This window comes from Hemicordylus capensis, chromosome 6 (assembly GCF_027244095.1).
Source record: "Hemicordylus capensis ecotype Gifberg chromosome 6, rHemCap1.1.pri, whole genome shotgun sequence".
Lineage (NCBI taxonomy): Eukaryota > Metazoa > Chordata > Lepidosauria > Squamata > Cordylidae > Hemicordylus > Hemicordylus capensis.
Window position 1 is genome coordinate 40,718,571 of NC_069662.1, and position 19,334 is coordinate 40,737,904.

Sequence of the window (19,334 nt, forward strand, 5' to 3'; positions counted from 1 at the left end):
TCTCACTCAGGTATCTTCTGCTCCACAGATCGCAGGGAGAGAGCAACATTTCTCATCACTGCAGAAATTGTTCTAGAATTATACCCATTTATAAGCTGCGAGGAGGGTGGGAGGGACATTCTTGCCGGTAAACTTATTCAGTGCCAAGGGTGCTCCACTCAGAACAAAATAGCAGCAAGTCTCTGCCCCGATGGCTTACAAAAGGTATGGATATAGCGAGTCCTAATGACACTGCCATTCATATCTATGTGAATGTTGGATGTGTATTATGTTTTTCAGGACTTGACTTCTCCAGTTCATGGCAAAGCACCTATTGATTTTAATGGTTTGGGTGATTTCTGATGTGGCTGCACTAATAGGTTTTTGATGGTTGTTCATATTATTATTATTATTATTATTATTATTATTATTATTATCATCATTATCATCATTATTATCATTATTATCATCATCATCATCATTATTATTGGTATAATCTACCCTAGCCTTGCTTGACCCTCCATTTCAATGTTCTTTCGTGTTTTCTACCCCTGGCTGGGCGTGGGGGTGAAGAACCAGTCTAAACCAGAAGCTAAGTGTCCTTTAAAGGGATGGGTAACCCGAATTTGTTAATGACGTTTCTATCGATCTCAAATGAGCTCTATCTGTCTTTGCCACTGGCCCGACTCTATCACCTACCTTCATAACCAAAATGTAAGCACTAGCTAGAGAAGATGAAAGTAACATCGACCTAGAAGAATATTTGCTTTCCTCTCAATATCCTTTTTATTCCAATTAAAATATTTTGTATTTTGACTTTAAGACAAAACCTTCCAAGGAGAATGGAGTGTTTACTACAATAATTTTAACAGTGTGTGTTGGGCGGGGCGGGGAGCACAGCTGGAATTTGCGATGTCTTGGTCATGTAGAGATTATGGGAACCCCAGTATTCTTTGGGGTATGCAATTAAAAAGATTCAGATTTTTTAAAAAAGAAAAGGCATATAGGGCCTTTATTGTCAGTTCCGCTATTCGGAGTCCCACATAGGTCCTGATGCATTATTTCGGAAAGTAAGTCTAATGATTACTTTAATGCAACTTGCTTCCAAGTTGAATGTGTGCTTGCAAGGGAAGGCTAAAAGACCACCCCCGCCCCCCGCTTTCACCCTCTTGATTATTTCCTTATCCGGGAATCCCAGACAACCTTTCCATTGGTTCCTGGGGTCACATGGACATCTAACTTTGTTCACTTGACGGCAAAAGTAGGAGGGCTCTGAGAAACAGGAAAACGAGTGAGAAGGGGAGGGGAGGAAGGGAGAAGGGGGAAGGGGAGGGGGGACGAAATAGGAATAAATTTTAGTATATTTTTGGGGTGTGCGTGTGTGTGAGTGAGCGAGAGTGTGCGTGCCGGCGCGCGCGCGCCGTTGCAATTCCAAAATTAATGGCCATGAGTTCTTTCTTGATCAACTCCAACTATGTGGACCCAAAATTCCCACCATGCGAAGAATATTCCCAGCACGATTACCTTCCCAGTCATTCTCCGGAATATTTCAACGGCCAGAGGCGAGAAGAGAACTCTTTCCAACACGAGGCGTTGTACCCAGCGCGGTCCGCCTGTAACCAACCATCCTATCCTCCGTGTCAGGGCTCGGGGCACCAGCCATCGGTCCTATCTCCCAGGAGCCAGCATGTTCACGCTCCATCTGGACTTCAAAGCCACCTCTCCGAACCAAACCACACTTGCGAATCCATCACGCCAAGCCCACCGCCTTCCTGTAGCCAAAATTCTCTCAACCAAAGCCCATCCTCTTGCAAAGAACCGGTAGTTTATCCTTGGATGAAGAAGGTTCATGTTAGCACGGGTAAGTGAACCTTAAAGTGCCTTTCGCTTTATACTAACCTGCACCTCAAAGTCTTGTTGGGGGAAAAAAAAGCTTATTGCCCCCGTTGTAAAAGAACCATTCCCCTTGGAGATTTATGGTCTCCCTGTTTGCAGAGCGCTATAATTACATCCTCCATAAATTTTATTGCTCTTCTTGGCCAACTGCCTTTGAAGTCCCTGTTAACATCCTCCTCCAGTTTCTTTCTTTCTTTCTTTCTTTCTTTCTTTCTTTCTTTCTTTCTTTCTTTCTTTCTTTCTTTCTTTGGATCGTTCATCAAGGAAAGTTTTAAGGCGGACGGAAAGGTTGTTTATCCTTATTATTATTATTATTATTATTATTTCCACACATCTGTGTAGAAGTAGTGAGTGGAAGTCAACTTCTAATTTATCTTTCTTTGAGATTTTAAAAAGTGCCTTCCAGCCCGGAGTACTTAAAGGGATATTTAATAGAGTTCAGTGGCACTGACTTCAAGAACAGTGTGTTTAGAAGATTTGTTTTCCATATAGAACTTTATAAAACTTTGGGGTGCACAGTCAACTCTTCGATACAAGTGGACGTACATACATTAGGTAATAGTAGCATGCTAGCACGATCCACAAGGTACTTAAGGCGGAGTGTTTGGGTCTATGTCTGTTTAGCACCACTGATTTCGATGGGGTGTGTAACGGGCTGCAGGTCTATTTCACACCTAAGGATCGGAGTACTTTTAGGGATTTGGCTCATATATGCATGTGCCTCTACCCTTGCCTTTCTTTATGTTTCTCTATAAGCTTCTAAGATATTTTAAAACTGAAGTTCTGGACAATTCGTGATTTTGGACTCTGTAACTTAATGGTTCTCTCTCCGGCTTCACTAACTTTGAGATCTCAAATGCCGCTAGCCTTTGGAGTAATTGCAGTCACATCAATGGAACTACTCGGGAGCTAAGAATAGTTGAAGGTTTTGAGGGTTTCAGCGAGTTTGAGCCACGCATATTGTGTGAGCTTTTCATAGACTTTAGGGTTGTGCAAAGCTAGACAGAGACGTAGCTAGGTAGGAAGGCAGATGGGAAGATAAAATTATATGAGATGCAGTGGCAAAAGTGTTCATGGTGGGAGGAGATACATGTTCAGAGATCCACATTGAAGCAATTCGAATAAACGTGTGCTATTCTCAAAGTTCGAAAAATTGAACGGATCCTTCATCTGGATCCACCTCCAAGAACTGATGGATTTGCAGAATTCAGTCTTATGTATGTGTACTCGGAAGTGCCCCGAGCTCAAAGGGACTTATTTCCTACTCTGTGTGACCAGAGAGTGGAATATGATGCTGCGATCCAATGCACAATTATATGAGAGTAAGTTCTATTGAATTCAGTGGGATTTGCTTCCTAATCGGATTCGGAAGTAAGGATCCAGCCTGTTGAAACATTGTATGGTTTGGGGGTGTGTTTTGTTTTGTTTTGTCTTTTTAACTGCCACATTCCCCTTGTTTTGTTTTCCAAAAGAAGATCGCTTGTTTTTTAAAGGGGCAGTATAGTAACGTTCCAACCTCTCCTCCCCCACCCTGTCCTGCTCCCCTCCCTCTCTCCCTCTCTCCCTCCTCCTCCTCCTCTTGTGTTTCTTCATTCAGTCAACCCCAACTATACGGGAGGGGAGCCGAAACGTTCCAGAACAGCTTATACCAGGCAGCAAGTACTGGAGCTGGAGAAAGAATTCCACTACAACCGCTACCTCACCCGGAGGCGACGGGTGGAAATTGCTCATTCGCTTTGCCTGTCCGAGCGCCAGATCAAGATATGGTTTCAAAACAGGAGAATGAAATGGAAAAAAGACCACAAGTTACCCAATACCAAGATCCGGTCTAATTCTGCTGCCAGCCTGCCTGCTCAAGATGGGGGAGGAGGCCCCCAAGACCGAACCAATGGACCAACCCCCAATCCTACTACCAATCTATAACAGAGCGTGTTGTGTGTGCTTGCGTGTGAGTGTGAGTGAGAACGTGTGCGCTCAGAACTGATGTATGAAAGGGAGGAAGCGTCCTGGCTTTACTGTTCCCCTAGGATGAAACAAGGGGGCGTCGGGGGAGGGGGCGAGTGGGTGGGCGGGAACATTATTTATATGAGGGGAGAGGAAACAAAAGAGAATGAGGGGGGATAATTCCGTTGGCCGGAAAGCAGGGTTGTGTTTGGGGGTTAGCTTCTCTGTTCTATAGGAGATAGGGGTTTTCAGATTTGGCTAAGATGGATCCCTTTTTCATCCTTAATCAAGCCAAACTCGGGCCCATTTGTCATGTTTACTCTCGCGTACAAACGAAGGACCTTATGCCAGCCATTAGCTCGACAGCCAGAGTCGTCTTTAATAAATGAGGCCCAGTTTCACCTAAGGAGAATTGGACTCTCTCTCTCTCTCTCTCTCTCTCTCTCTCTCTCTCTCTCCCCCCCCTTCTCTTTTTCTCTTTCTCTCTCGGCATCCCTCTCTCTTCGTCCCCCTTTTTCCTCCTCTAAAAGCCACAAACCCAGTTTCAATCCAGACATTTCTCCATTTCCCCAAGGCTACAGAAAGCTGTTTAACAGGGCCCTAGATGGGAGAGCGGTTGGAAGGGGAAAATAAAATTCTTCAAGCCCTCCAAGGACTTCTTCATTGGATGGTGATATTACAATATCCCAAGAAAGGAGAGGCGCCATTGGGGAAAATTTTCAAGGAGGGGCCAGAAAAGAAAAGGGAAGGGAGGGTGGGGCGGGAGACAGGAGCAACCAATGCAATTAAAAAAATATATCTTCAAGTTAATTACCTAACCTGGAAGACCTGGAAAGCAGAGAAGGGCTGAACATTTAGGTCTATAAAGTTGATTATAATATAAGGCCATCTGGGTTCCAGTGGCTATGGGGGTGGGCTTCGTAAATAAGGATGCTCCTCCGCTGTCTTCACTCCTGCTTTTGAATAGAATGTGTGCATAAAGATGGATTTCAGGGAATTCCCTTGGGAAGTAAGGGGAGAGGGATGGAATATGCGTTTACTGTATTCTCTGACTCTGTCTGTCTTTCAGACTCTTTCTCTTTCTTCTATATACATGACATTCCGAAATGGTGTGATTCCAGAGGACTTTGGAGAGGGGAAAAGAATGCCCCCTCCTCCAGTTCTGTATAATTACCTCTCGTTGTTCTGTGTGATATTCATAAGAACATGTACATAGCCATCCATGGTGGAAAAATGAATCCGAAATAAAACATTTAATTGTGAATATGGCTGTCTGTGTTTTTCAGAATAGCTGTAGCAGCAGTAACAGCAGCGACACAATTCCTTTGTTCTGATAGTTTGCAAATCCCTTTTCCTTTCGATCAGATTTGTATTGTTGTCCGTTTGCAAGCCTACACTCCCCTAATGGAAACAAAAGATGTTTGACCATAGGGTATATCCTCCTTAACTACAACTAAGCCTTATAAGGGATGATTTATTTCTTCTAAGCATGCATTAATGTGGTTACATTTTGCCTTCCAAACGGGTTCAAACTCAACTTCTAGTCTGATCGTTTAATTTCTGCCTATCCAAACTATAAAGCACCAGTATGTTCTCCAACAGATGTTACTCAATTCCTTTCTTTCTTTCTTTCTTTCTTTCTTTCTTTCTTTCTTTCTTTCTTTCTTTCTTTCTTTCTTTCTCCTAGCATCTACCTTTTTCAAGGTATTTAATGCACTTAATGATCATAATTTTTGCACAGATGTTTCTCGGTGTTTGCAGGTTTCCCGTGTATTTTTATATTACAAAGGAGCCAGCCACTGCAATAGCTCAAACTCTGACAAGCAAATAGATAATCAAGAAGACAAATGACTTCTTTTGTGCTCCATAGCTCTTGTATTAATTTTCATTTTCTTTCTCATACAAAGTATCGAAAATACTGTTTAGGACGAAATAGCATTCCAGTTCTAAGTTACAAATTAAATATGGGAGGGGTGTGTGTGTCTGATACCATACAAAGCAAATGATAATTTTCTCTTTTAACAAATCTCCTCTCCAAAATTAACACAGCCTTAACTCAGTTGCTGGCTTAGGGCAGAATGCAGTGGGAAGTTCTGCTACAGGAACCCCATTGAAATGGAGGTCTCATTCATTTTGATGGAGATTGTGCAGGAGAAATTCCCACTGCATTCTACCTTTAGAATTATCTGAGAAAGTCTTTTCAACACAAGGGTTAATATATCCCAATAACCTTCCCTTGGGTCACGTTCTATCCATTATTCAAATAGTGCGTTATTTTACTGCTTTTATTGTACTATCAAAACTTATATTTCAATAAAGTTAGGAGTAACAGTGCAATCCTCTATTATTTGAAATTAATTTATACATACGTGTGTGATCTGCTTTGATAGATAGATAGATAGATAGATAGATAGATAGATAGATAGATAGATAGATAGATAGACAGACAGACTGCCTGGAAATCTGCTCAAAAATTCCTGTTTATTCTAATGAATATGAACATTGCTGCTGCCACCTCATTATTCGAAACCCTGTAGTTGTGGAACAATGTATTTAAACCTACCAGGAGTACTCTTGAATAAGTGGTTTATAATGGTAACCCCTAAATACAATCCAAACCACTTAATTCAGGATGTTTACCTTGATTTGAACAGGACTATTTGGGAATCAATGGATTGCAAGCACAAGAAATTTACTTGGGGAGGGGGGGAATCCCACTGAAATCAGTGAATTACTTTCAAGTAATGTTTTCAGGCGATGGTGATAGCTTGCCAGTGATGCGAACATGATATCCTGAAAAAATAATTGCTCTTGGTATCTCCAGCACTAAAATCATATTATGATGTTACCTTTTGAAAATGAATTGTTCATGTTCACCATACAACAACTCATACTTAAGCAAACCATATGCATGATTGTTTATTATTATTATTATTATTATTATTATTATTATTATTATTATTATTATTTAAAAATATACTTAACAGTGAGGGCTTTAGGGAGGCATGTGCCTTAGAGTAGGAGCTACAGCTGCATTTATACCAGCTATGGCACATATGGGGAAAGGAGAGACTCTTTAGAAAGAAGTTTGCATTTTGCATAGAGGGAGAATTATCCTGACCACAGTGGCTACATTTCAATGGCTTTTAGAGATTCTAAGGGATGGAGTCCTGCTGCATTTCAGGGTTACAGCAAGACTTTCCCTCTCTCACATAGTTCCAAACAAAACTTTAAAAGCATATGCTGGTAAGAATGTAGCTTCTATAGAACCAAATCAAAGCTGAAGGCTGTGAATAGAATTTAGGATGGAAATTTCTATAGGCCCTAAAGGTTCACAAGCATTGTAAGCAGACAGAAGCTGAGAAAAATGTGAGAATTATACCGAAAAAATCATTAATCATTTCTTTTCTTCAAATACTTATCCTTTCCCTATTGTTATTCAACAGCAAACCTCCGCAGACCTTCTGTTGGGAAAAAAGAGTACCCGGGAGCCTTGAATCTTTCAAGAGATCTTCAAGGGGAATATATATATATATATATATATATATATATATATATATATATACGTATGTGTGTATGCATATATAAATATATATGCGTGTGTGTGTGTGTGTCTACACACATGCACACATAGGCACACAATACTTTTACATTTTTGTATTTTTTTAAAAAATGGAAGCGTCTACTTCAGCCATGAACACCTTTGAGAATCTGGAGAAAACTCGTGGGAAGCTAAAAAGGTAACTTTTAAGAGGCTTGGCTTGTTCTTTTGAAATTGTATATTGCTTCACTTTTTCAGAATGGGGGCGGGGCAAAGTCTAACGTGTACTCATCTTAAAACCATGTCTTATGGAGCCCGATCCTATGGAGAATGCTTACTCGGAAGCAAGTCCCACTGTGTTCAAGGACCTTACTCCTACCTAATAAAGTGTTATGATGAGTTTCCTCCGAAGCAATTTTTTTTAATTTTCCTTGGAAGGAAGGGAGGGAGGGAGGGAGGAAGGACTCAGATAAGAGAAATTTGTTTGAACATACTCCATTTCAATTTTATTTTATTTTCTTCTGTAATGTGAACTGTATAGTTGAGCTTTCCAAAGAAAGTTATTTTCTTTCATGATAATGTGGGTGGGGTGGTGGGGTAGAGATGGGGCTCTGGGATTAAATGGACGTTTGTTCTGTCTTTATTTCTGCATGGGTGCAGAATGGTTGGAGTCTCTGTTGCTTTAGAATTCTATCCCAGTGAATAGTATAAGAATAATGCCATATATTGCATAGGTTCAGCTAAAACAAAGGAGGTGTGGCTTGTGAATATCTGGTAAAATTCTCGTGTGTGAAGTTTGTGTATAGATTTGTTTAAGGTTCAGTAGCAGAGGTGTGAATGAAGGACTATCTATCTATCTATCTATCTATCCATCCATCCATTTCAGGGTGGGGAAAGATTGCATTAAAAGAAATTGATTTAAAATTTGACTCTGGCGAGCTGTGGAGTGAGCATGGAGTTCATCCAAGGGACACGTTTTCTAAGCGATTAGCCTGGTATTGCAGCTACAGAATGACCCCTCAAAACCCCTTGACCTTTTCAGGACTGGACATTGTGTGCTGTGTAGCATTGCTCGTACAGAAACAGAGGCGGGCTAAAGCAAACTCTGGAGGCAAACGGGGAAACCAGGGCAATAAAAAAGCAAATAAATAAAACCCACTATCTCTGTAGACCTCTCCACCGCCTGCTCCCTAAGAGGACAGCTTTCCTTTGTCTGCGCTCATGGCTTCTTTCTCCTCCATTCAGGATATGTTGCTTAAGGTTTCTTTAATTATGGCCTTGGTTGTGTTTCATCCCCTAACCCAATAAATCCAGTCAGAAGTTCTCCTGCACAAGCCTAATTTAAATGCATAGGAGCTGCACAAGAACTCCTCAGGTTTGCTTATATTTATGCATGCATGCAATAAAGCAATCCTACTTGGAACTATTTGGATATCTTGTTCATTGTGGGGGTGATTGGCACATTTCCTATGGGTACTATTTTATAATCCTCATATGATATTGGATGAGGAGGAGGAGCACTGGTAGTATTAGTGCTGGTGGTGGTGGTGCTGGTAGTAGTAAGAGCAGCCACAGTACTAGTAGAGCCGCTTTCAAACATTTGCATTTGATCTGTTTTCGCCTTTCTGTTTCTCACAAGAACAAAGGCAGTGTTTTGATGTGTGTGGTGCTGAGAGTCACTCTGGGTAATTATGGCCTAGTTGGTTTACTTGGACACCTGGGTTTGCTGGAAGAGGAAGTGTGGCTGAGCGGGATGGGGAATCCAGCCCTCTTGCATCTTCTTCACCCCTTTTCTTCAGATTCCCTCTATCTTTTATTCTGCAGCCCCAAATGGTGTGCAGACAGACTTCTCTGTGATAGGCACGAAACCTGAAAGAATAAGCAGGCACTGCTGAAGGCGTTGATGACGTGGGTGGGTTTTTTTTGGTTTTTTTTTTTTTTTGATAAGCAAGTGTATTGCTTGGCTGAGAAGCATCAGCTGGAAAGCATCTTTATTGGGTTAAACTGGCTGCTTTGTCCGTCTTTGCTCTTTCTCAGGATGTTGATTTCTATGTTAAATGTCAAGCTTTCTTTAAAATAATCAAAATTTTCTGGTCATGATTTTCTAGGAATCTTATATATCCTGCAGAATGGAGGGCTGAGGCCCTCAAAGCTTAGTCAGAATGAAAATGCAGTAATTTATATTGTGTTTTGAAGACGATTTGGGGACACGACAAGCCAAGCCTCGTTTTACAAGGAAATAAAATGTAGTGCTTATCACCTAATACATCCTGTTGTAAATATATCAGTGGGGACATTTATACCTGCATGCACACTTGGACAGGGCTGAGTGAGACCCCAAACCATTAGGATCATGGATGCGTTGCCATGAACCATGAAACCGGCCATATATTGAACTTTTTGCTAATGTGAACCTTTCATCCGTGTCTCCGAACAAGTTAAGCCGGAGTAGTGGCATTTAGATTAATGCAAAGTGAAGCCGGGAGTGCTGAACGATCTTCAGCGCAGCCAATGCTACCTAAGTGATTAGTGAATGATCAGCGCCTCCGGGGTCCCCAAAAAGGCAGCGAGTGTAGCTCTTTCAAACGTTAGCTTTTGGCTGTGGAGAGGAAGTAGACTTGAAATACCAACCACCAAAGAGGTGTCATTCGTTGTCATTCATTGTCACGCCAATCCAGAGGAGAAGACATGTCCCTGATCGGCCCTCCCCGATGTGCATGTCTGAATATGTAAGGTGAAAATAACGGCAATGGTTTTCAAACCCAGAGATTGCAATATAGCTTCTCAATACATTGGTGGCGGGTGGAAGAGATACATGGAGCAGGGGGAGGGAAGATGTACCATAGCTGATAGCTAGCTAGATGTTATCTATCGTTCTATCTATCGATCGATCGATAGATAGATAACATGTGAGGACCAATGCATGCATAGGAAGATGTAGGGGCGGGAAGGTGTACACTGAGAGAAGGAACTTGAATTGGTTGTTGTTGTTGTTGTTGTTGTTGTTGTTGTTCTTCGGTTCAGGCACCGATGAGGAAGATTCCTCCAAGGAGTCCCATTGAAATTAAAATGACAAATGTCAATGGGACTACTCGAAGTAAGGTTCCTCAACACCGTACCTTTGTCTTTCCTACAAAGTGCGGGCGTTGCAGCCACCAGCCAGCGGCTCTGCGGCCTGGAGGCTCTTGGGCCCAAGCGCTGCGCTTTCGTTTCCCAAAGAGGGAAAGTCTCGGGCTCAGGCCTGCCTGGGAGGAACCCTCCTCTCCACTCACAGACGTTTGAAGCCCCGCCGAGGCTGTGGTTATTCAACAGTGAGGAGTGCAAGCTCTGTCCATGCTCTGAGACATTCTCTTCTTCCTCATTCTTTCGATGGTCATTTCTCAATTGTTTAGATGACTGCTAGTGTGGCTACATGTGTTGCAGGAATTTAGAGCAGAATCCAGGGATGGACTCAGGTGCAAATTAACCACTGCTTTTGGTTAATTTGGTTAAACACTCTCCCTTCCCTCCCTCCCGTCCCCACCATGTATTGTGTGTGTGTGTGTGTGTGTGTATACCCGATTCCTACACACACACACACACACCCCTCTGTTGCCAGATTTGGCTTTTTTTAAGCCAACACACACACCAACTCTATGATACAATCCTGCCGGCTTTTCCTTTGGAAACGTCCCTTTCAGTGACAGAGAAAGAGGAGGGGAGGTTGGCTGGCCAGGGAGCGGAGTTTGGGAGCTTTCTCAGTTTGATCGGTAGCACCCTGACAGATTTATGATCCCCAATAAAACCGGCGTGTTTAAATTCGTAAATCAATCTGCCTTTCCCACTATATAAACGTTCATTTTAGCTTGGGAGAGAAAAACCCGCTCGGATTCTCGCACCTACCAGGGCGAGGCGAGGCGCTTCCTTTACTTTGAACTAGAGAAGACAGAAACATCTTTTTGAATCAAAGTTGCTATTTTTTTTTTTTTTAAAGAGAGAAGGGGGGTGGTTTGGAGAGGTAGGCGGGTTTTTGTTTTCTTTGCAACCCATGGATTACAGACATGTTTTCCCCCCTTCTTTTAAAGATGTCTTTAAAGACATCTTTTAATTGGCTTTTTTAAAAAAAATGACTCGATACAATCCAGGCGGCTTGAAAACCCGAACCTTTGTTTTGAGGGGGAACTTGCCCTGATTTTTCCTCTGTGTGTTCAGTCAGTCAGTTCCGCGGGCCAAGACATTCCTTTTCTTATGCAACGTCTCCTCACCGCCGTGGAAATCTGTAGCGAGTTCTTCTTTTGTTCTTTGCATTTATCTCCTCGTTGGCTTCGAAGCAATACAAAACCGGCCCCAAACGCATTCTCTGGTAGCAAGTCCCATTCATTGCAATGGGATTTCCTTCTACACGGCCAAGTGTTTAGAGTGGGATGCTGTTGAAAATCAATGGGAGTTATGGTTGATTTAAAGCAATGAGACTTTCTTGGAGGTATGTTTTCACGAAAGTCAGCGCCACTTGCATCCTGATCGAATAAAACATTTGCCTGGTCCTGACTGGTTTTAATGGAATTTGATTCTAAGCATGAGAAGACTGCAGTCCTATTTCTAAGCAAATCCGCTTAGAAACAAGGCTCTGTCTCCCTTTGTGTTTTCACCCCAAAATACTGTGAGCAGGATTTGGAGGTAGTAAGATTCACAGAAATGAGAAGGGGGAAATGTCATTTTTAAAAACTCTTCTTTTTCAAGCAATGATTCTCTTCAGTCTAATGGGTTTGATATGCCTCCTTATTCTCAGCGACTAGCTCTCCCTGATCCTATTGTTCCAGAGACTTCTTGAAGAGAAAAACCCCGGGTTTGCTTTAGCGGATCACTGATTAATGCATGCTTCAAACGCTTTCCTTCTACGGAGATAAGGGTTCTTATTCTGTGAGGTGTGCTTTCAGCGTTAGAAGAGCCCAGAGGTCCAAGGACCATCAGGGAGTTGTACACACGCTGTCTGTCCCTCTTTCTCTGAGTGAAACGCAGAGCTTCGCTTCCTAGCTCATCCTCCTCTATCCACCCCGCCGTGCCACTGTTTGATTTGATTTTTCTGTCTATATAAGTCGCTGCCCGCCAGGCCCTATCAGTCCCATTGTCTGCAGGAAAGATGCCGGAGTTCTTTTATCACCTGGAAAAGAAGATCGGGGGATTATTTTTTCCAACAAAAATCGCACACTTAAACATATAAGCGACACTTGCTTCTTTTTCTCTCCAGCGCCTCTCTTTTATATATAACAGGACGGCATTACCGATGTTTGCACAAGCACGTGTAACTGTGTTTTACACTCTATTGTGTTGTGTAGAGGGATGGGTTCCTTAACACGGTCTCTTCAAAGTTCTTGTCAAGGAGATTCTTTTGTTTAAACATTCGTCTCCAAACTTCCAGAATCTGACTCAAAATTTCTTCTTCTTCTTCTTCTTCTTCTTCTTCTTCTTCTTCTTCTTCTTATTATTATTATTATTATTATTATTATTATTATTATTATTATTATCGATCGTTATTTGACTCTGCACTAAATGCAGAGTCCCAGACTTGCTTAGCACATTTATTCTTAGTTTCTCAGTTTACAGAAAGAGTGGGAGGAGTAGAGTAAAGAGAGAAGAGGTGTGTATGGAAGAGAAAGATGGAAAAAATAAAGATAGAAGATAAACAAGGGAAGGCATAGAAAGGGAGGACCACGTAGGTGGATAACAATATCCAAAGCGGTTTTAGACAATTATTGTAATCTCTGTAAGTAAGCCACTCATTCTGAAGCAATATAGCCGTACTTTTCATTTCTGTTCAATATTATTACATTCTCCTTCTGTTGAAAACCGTGACTATATTTATTCATAACACGTGTCTTTCCAATTAACCACTCCTGGTGTCTTCATAACGTTACATTTCGTATAAATATTTTTACCAAATAGATGTACCCATAAGTATGCACACACAGAGGCATACATGCATGCATGCGTATATGTGTATAATGTGACAGAATGTGTTTATACGTGTGTGATATCGATGTGATATATATAACGTATCGTTTCAACGTTCCAATGGAAGGTCACAGCGGCCCTCTCTGTGGATAGAAAGGGAGAGAAAGAGACCCCCCCGCCCCCCTTCCCGAGTCACGTGATTCATTAAATAATTAATGCAGAGGTTGCAGAATAGATATGTATTCGTCAGGAAAATCGCAGACATGGTCTCCTTGTGTCTGACGTGAAATTCAACTGTCTTTTTTTTAAAAAAAGCTCGCTCTCTCTTCACACACACACACACACACACACACACACACTCTCATAAGCCTATACCAGAGGAAGGGGGGGAGAAAGAGAGCGAGGGAGTGTGTGAGAGAGAGTGAGAGAGAGAGTGAGGAGGAGAGAGAGAGTGAGGGAGAGAGAGAGAGAGAGAGTGAGAGTGCTGCAATAAAACATTTCTCAGGAAGCAAGAAACCACGCCGAGGGCTGGACTTATTGTAAGTAGCGGGAGATCCCTTCTTGCCTCCCAGTCTGTATGTCCATGTAAATTTATTGTTTGTTATTAATGTTATTGTCGTAAAATGTGACAAATAGCCATCTTCATTTTCTCCCATTTCTCTTCACCCCTTGGTGCTGTGTATATTTATACCCATCTTGGAGATATATATATATATATATATATATATATATATATATATATATATATATATATATATATCACACGCACACACGCACACTTTTATCTTTTTCTCTTCTCAGACCTCTCTCTCTCCCATTCTCTCTCTCTCTCTCCTCTTCTCTCCTCTTTCTCTCTTTCTTGATTTATTACAATAAACATGTCAGTACCAGCAGCACCAACAGAGTCTCTCCCATTGTATGTGTGTGTGTCTTTGGGAGAGAGAGTTGTGTTGTTTATGGCATCGTCCGAGATAAATCATTTCTCAAACGAAAATGATGTGTGATCTTTCAGAACTCCTCTCTCTCTCTCTCTCTCTCTCTCTCTCTCTCTCTCTCTCTCTCTCTCTCTCTCCCTAGAGTTGATTATTTCAGACGACTTACTGTAATAGATCAAAAGCTAATGTGAAAACTGTATAGCTGGGGGTCTTAAATTAAAGCATCTGTGATTACCAATTAAGGAGAGATTTGTATAAATTTTGGGTGATGCAGGAACTGGGAAAACCTAACATCAAAGTAGCGGTTAGAAATCTTGGAGACCGGGACTTTCCCCGGTTTGCCAACCTTTAAAAACCGTCAGCAGTAGCAGATAGTGGTAGTGGTGGTGGTGGGGCTCTTGTGTAGTTGATGTGCTGGTTTCTCCGAGCTGAAATTCTCCGGGGTGTATAAGGATTCGGGGCACCGCCGTAGGGGAGATTCTCCTGCTCATGCTCTTGAACATCTCCTGTGCATCTTAATGGGACGTAAGCGGGAGAACTTGCCTGTGTATTGTGCCCAAAGTTTTTTCGAACACAAGGAAAATCCAGCCAAGTGGCTTGTAGCATTGTTAAATTTAAACATGACCACCTCTTCAGCGAAGGACAAAGGCGAGATGGTTAAGATGCTAAGTATTATTGTGTCTGCAGTGTAGGATCTAATACAACCGGTTGGCAAGATTGGTTTAGGTTGACTAAGATGAGCAGGGTGTCTGTGTGAGGTGTGTGTGTGTTTCCTTTTACTTTTGTCGTTTGAGGCTACGGTAGAACAATAGAGGTCACTTTTCCAAACCTGTAGTAGAGATCCAGCAATGACAGAACAATAGAACCCCCAGCAGGAACTTTGTATATGGGGTCGTTCTCCACACCCCGCCCGTCAGCAGTCCACAAATAATGTACTCCTCTAAACTAGGACTGCTTTTTATTAGAATTAAGGCCTTTTTTTCTTGTAAATATCGTTCGCTTTTTGGGTGGAATATGGGTGATATTATACATCCAGTACAGAACAGAGGAGTTAATACGGTGAAAGGTGAATGTCCCTAACAGCAAGATTTTAGGGTCTGGGGTCTTTAAAGAGTCTATGGTTTGTTTGAGTAAAGTCTTGGAAAGTAGTATTTGAAAGTATAGATGGAGAAGCAAACCGAGAGGCTTCCAGGGGGGAAACATTTGGTAAATTTGAACATCAAAAGACATTTATTCGAGGTTCCGAAGGTCTGATCCAAGGTTTAAGTACAATCGAGGGCAATGATGAGTCTGAGAAATGTTTCCGCTGACTTACATGCTTCGCTCTTTTCCTGTAAGTGAAAAAGAAAAGAAAAGAAGCCCTAAACTTCGAGCGTAGTTTTGTTTTGTTGCTCTGGGGCAATGTCAGCCTCATCTCTGCGCGCGGGGAAGGCGCCCAGCCACAGGTTCCCAAGAACAAGGGGCTGCCACAGACCTCACCCCTGGATGGGGAAGTGTTGGGAATGACCCTCCAGGCCAGTCGCTGGCAGCTCGATGAGAAAGGACGGCGTCAGAGGTTAGAGATGTTCTGGAAGGAAGAGAGCTCGGGCCGAAGGGCGGCGAAGGTTGCCCTTCTTACAATGCAGAAGGGCCCAGGAGTGAGGAATTTCCAGTGCAGACTAGAAAGTGGCAGCCCCCAGCCAACTGCCTTGCGGGTTGCCAGCTGAATCCAGAAAGTGGCCAGGAAACCGGCCTCTAAAGGATGAAACGCGGAAGGTGGAAGTCAGACGGGGCGGAGTTTGGCCATAAGAAACACTATCGCAACTTGCGACACGCAGGAGGCGAACAGAGCTGACAGGCAAGAGGAGGAGAGGAAGATGAAAAGACAGTTCGCACAGGATGCTCAGCTGAGGATCCTTCGCGCCCTGCTCTCCTCGGCTCCCCAGCCGAGTTTTAACACCGCCCCGAGTGGTGCTATTTTGCTCTGTCTGCTAGTGTAAACCTTTATGTAGTGCAATTAGGCCAACACGGCGACTTTCATTAAATATGAATGGCGACAAGGAGGGAGGTTCAAAGAACCCAGGGAAAGCCAAGTACTCCTCTTCTCTTTGTCAACGACTCTCTCTCTCTCTCCTTCCTTCCTTCTTTCCTTCCTTCCTTCTTTCCTTCCTTCCTTCCTGATCTTATCTATGATATTATTTCTTTCATCCACTTACTCAAGTGAACAAAAATTCAAGGAAGGAAGGAAGGAAGCTGGGAGAGAAAGAATGAAATGGTTGCTCAAAAAGACTTCTGAGCAAAACGGAAAGGGAAGGGATTCGGTATAGTTTAGGCAAGATACATAATTAAAAAATTGAGATGTGGCACTCTGACTATCCTTACCTGTTAACTTAATGGTTTAGATTCCCTAGCTGGATTTCAGGTTCTGTGGGGGCAGAGAATTCCATAACTCACTTGCCTCCCAATGTCTTGCCTCTCTTCCATTCAGTAGAAGGGGTCTGGAGGCACCTGATTCTCTCCTTGCACTGTCTCACAGAAGTCAGATGTACTCGAAAGAGCGAGATTATTAGAAGAAGGCAATGCGGATTAAACCGTTTCACTCCCTTCCTCCTACCCTTTTGTGGGCACAAGTATCTAACCGCTCTCCAGTCTGATCAGGAATTTAAATATTGGTGGCGCGAGATGAGGGAACGGAAGCCAGAGGTCTTCTAGGCCAGGGAAATGGAAGGATTTGCGCACACCTAGATCTCTTGACATGTTTGCTGAGAAATACATTATTTTACTGTCAGTGGATATTAGTTCTTGAACGGGCTCAATCCAACCAGAAGTCCTCCTGGGCTCCTGTCTAGGTCCCATTCTTTTTGATGAAGTTGGTGCAGATGAAATTACCACTGGATTGTGTGTGGCGTGTTCGTGGACACCAGCTGAGTTTTTATGATAGAATGTGCAGAATGAGCAGAATACATGAATGTGTACAGCTCCTAGCACATCATTAGACAAATAATAATAATATTTCGGGAATGAAATCTTCCTTCCTTCCTTCCTTCCTTCCTTCCTTCCTTCCTTCCTTCCTGTTTCCCCTTAACTTGGATCTGCTGGCCACCCGATGTCATTAAATCACATTTCCCCATCTGTGTTCATTATCAGTTTATTCATTGATCGGAGATAATATAATAACTTTCTGCTCCCGTTCTTTTCTACAAGCTTATAACAATGTGAGAAATCATTACAATTTTCGTTTGTGTTATGTGCATATTTCTTTATTAACTCGGTTAATCTCCAATGCCTCAGAAAGTTAGCAATACTTTTATAGATGATTCACGGAGAAATGAGATAAATAATATTTTAAACACTCGATACTTTATTGATTACACACACACACACTTTCAAATTGCTTATATTACTTCGAGAGTTTCTTAAACGTTTCTCTGACTACCATCACCACCTCTGTCCATTAACAAAATGCTATAGAAAGCCTCCCTCGAATGTGGGGTTCTTTCCTATTTTTCACCTCACACATGTTCCATATCTTCTATTATTATTATTATTATTATTATTATTATTATACAGATAGCCATTTCCAAATATAGTTTATTTTGTTTGGAAGTAGTCTTCATCGATATCAGTGTCCGAACATGTGTTGGCGTTTAAACTCTGTGTGCAGTCCTCATCCTTTTAAAGAAAAGTGAGTTTTATTCATTATTTAATTTATATATGTATTTGTATTTTTCCATACCGTCCTTTTCTTAAAGGCAGAGCAAACTGCAATATCACATCTTCCCTCACCCAAGTTCCCAACGCCCCTGAACAACACTTCAAACACGCCTTATAAACCATGTAAACCAATATTCTGGCAAACCCGCCACGAGCCAGCCCACATAAACTAATCTTACAGGAAAAGTTTCCGGAGGGTTCTCAGGTTCGAACTTTGGAGAGCTTCTACTCCCCCCCCCCCGCCCACCCTTGCCATTGGCTTCAGTGGATGACTTCACCCTATTTAATGCGCTCTGCTAAAGAGTGGTTTGAGATCAAGTAATCTCAGGACAACTTAAGTGGGACTTAACTTAAGTGGAACAATAAGATAAAATTCTGGAACCCCCTGCCTAAGAGGAGTGAAGGGTGAAACAAGGCCACTGTGAGCCTGCGTAATGCGCACTGCCTTATGTTCCAAAGAGTGCAATCAGTATCCCACTGAAGTCAATATGAAAGGTTGCTCTGAGGTCAGTAGCCAAAGATTCTGGCTATATCTGCACCAACAATCGATTTATTCTGGCTGATCATTTGCAAAGGGTTATATCAGCCCTGGGCGAATAAAACAAAATTAATCTGGTCATTGCACACACCTTAAAGTCATCTACTCCAGCCAGGGCCCTTCACGTCAGAACCCCATTGCACATTCCTAAGTTTGTCCAGTACAAAAAGGCTTGAGATGCCAAGCATTCTGCCAAAAATGTTACTGATATCAACGAGACCTACATAAGAGTCTAGGGCATGGCGTAAGTGGAGACCATGAAAAGACCGAGTTCTCCAATGCCAGAGGCGCAGGTAGGAACAAAGAGGTGGGTGGAGTTCACACATGACGCTAAAAACTACAATGATCCTCTCTGTTTGTCTGCACCAGTGAATGTCGCTCAAGTGAGACAGAAAGGAAGAGAGCCGCACTAGTCACTGCAGGGTTTTTGCAGAAAGGAGGGTCTGCATGTAATGGTTGTTTCTGCAGGTCCCGCCTTTGTCACAGGAGTTCTTAAAAGTATCTTGCGAATACTATTAAGAAACTCCTAGTTCCGAACATCAGTTTCCCTAAAACCTAAGCAAACAAAACAAAACAAAAACGAAACGAGACAACGTTGGCACCCCGATTTTTAAACTACATATACATTCATAACTTTTGGAAGTAAGTTACATTGACTTCAAGAGGACTCACTTCCAAGTAAGACCAGGCAGTTATGCTGATTAACTTGGAACGGTGGCGATTTTACTCTTGCACCCAAGTGGGTGTTCATGACTAAAAGTTCATGACTAAAGTTATGCTAAGTTATGCTATGACACCTCGAGCTGACGTGCCTCTTTTGTTAGTGAGTTCCATTCACTTCACCTCAGGTTACTGTCCTGTCATGAGCCTAACCAGG

The 19,334-nt window shown here is 42.3% G+C and overlaps 2 protein-coding genes across 2 annotated transcripts in view; both read left to right on the forward strand.

Annotated features, from left to right (window-relative positions):
* The first annotated feature begins 1,326 nt into the window (after positions 1-1,326).
* HOXB4 (homeobox B4) lies at positions 1,327-3,908 on the forward strand. The gene is made up of 2 exons (XM_053263633.1): positions 1,327-1,840; positions 3,473-3,908. The coding sequence occupies exons 1-2, from the start codon at positions 1,420-1,422 to the stop codon at positions 3,796-3,798; spliced, it is 747 nt and encodes a 248-aa protein (XP_053119608.1). The 5' UTR covers positions 1,327-1,419; the 3' UTR covers positions 3,799-3,908.
* Positions 3,909-7,521: 3,613 nt separating this feature from the next.
* Positions 7,522-19,334, forward strand: part of HOXB3 (homeobox B3) — a 39,681-nt gene continuing 27,868 nt past the window's right edge. Inside the window, exon 1 of the mRNA XM_053263631.1 lies at positions 7,522-7,559. The gene's annotated coding sequence lies outside the window, so the exon portion shown is untranslated. The remainder of the gene's footprint in view (positions 7,560-19,334) is intronic.

Excerpts from the sequence above, each read along its gene's own strand:
- HOXB4 (XM_053263633.1), top strand. The coding sequence starts at position 1,420 with ATGGCCATGAGTTCTTTCTTGATCAACTCCAACTATGTGGACCCAAAA. Across the intron at positions 1,841-3,472 it reads GAAGGTTCATGTTAGCACGG|TCAACCCCAACTATACGGGA; the intron begins GTAAGTGAACCT and ends TTCTTCATTCAG.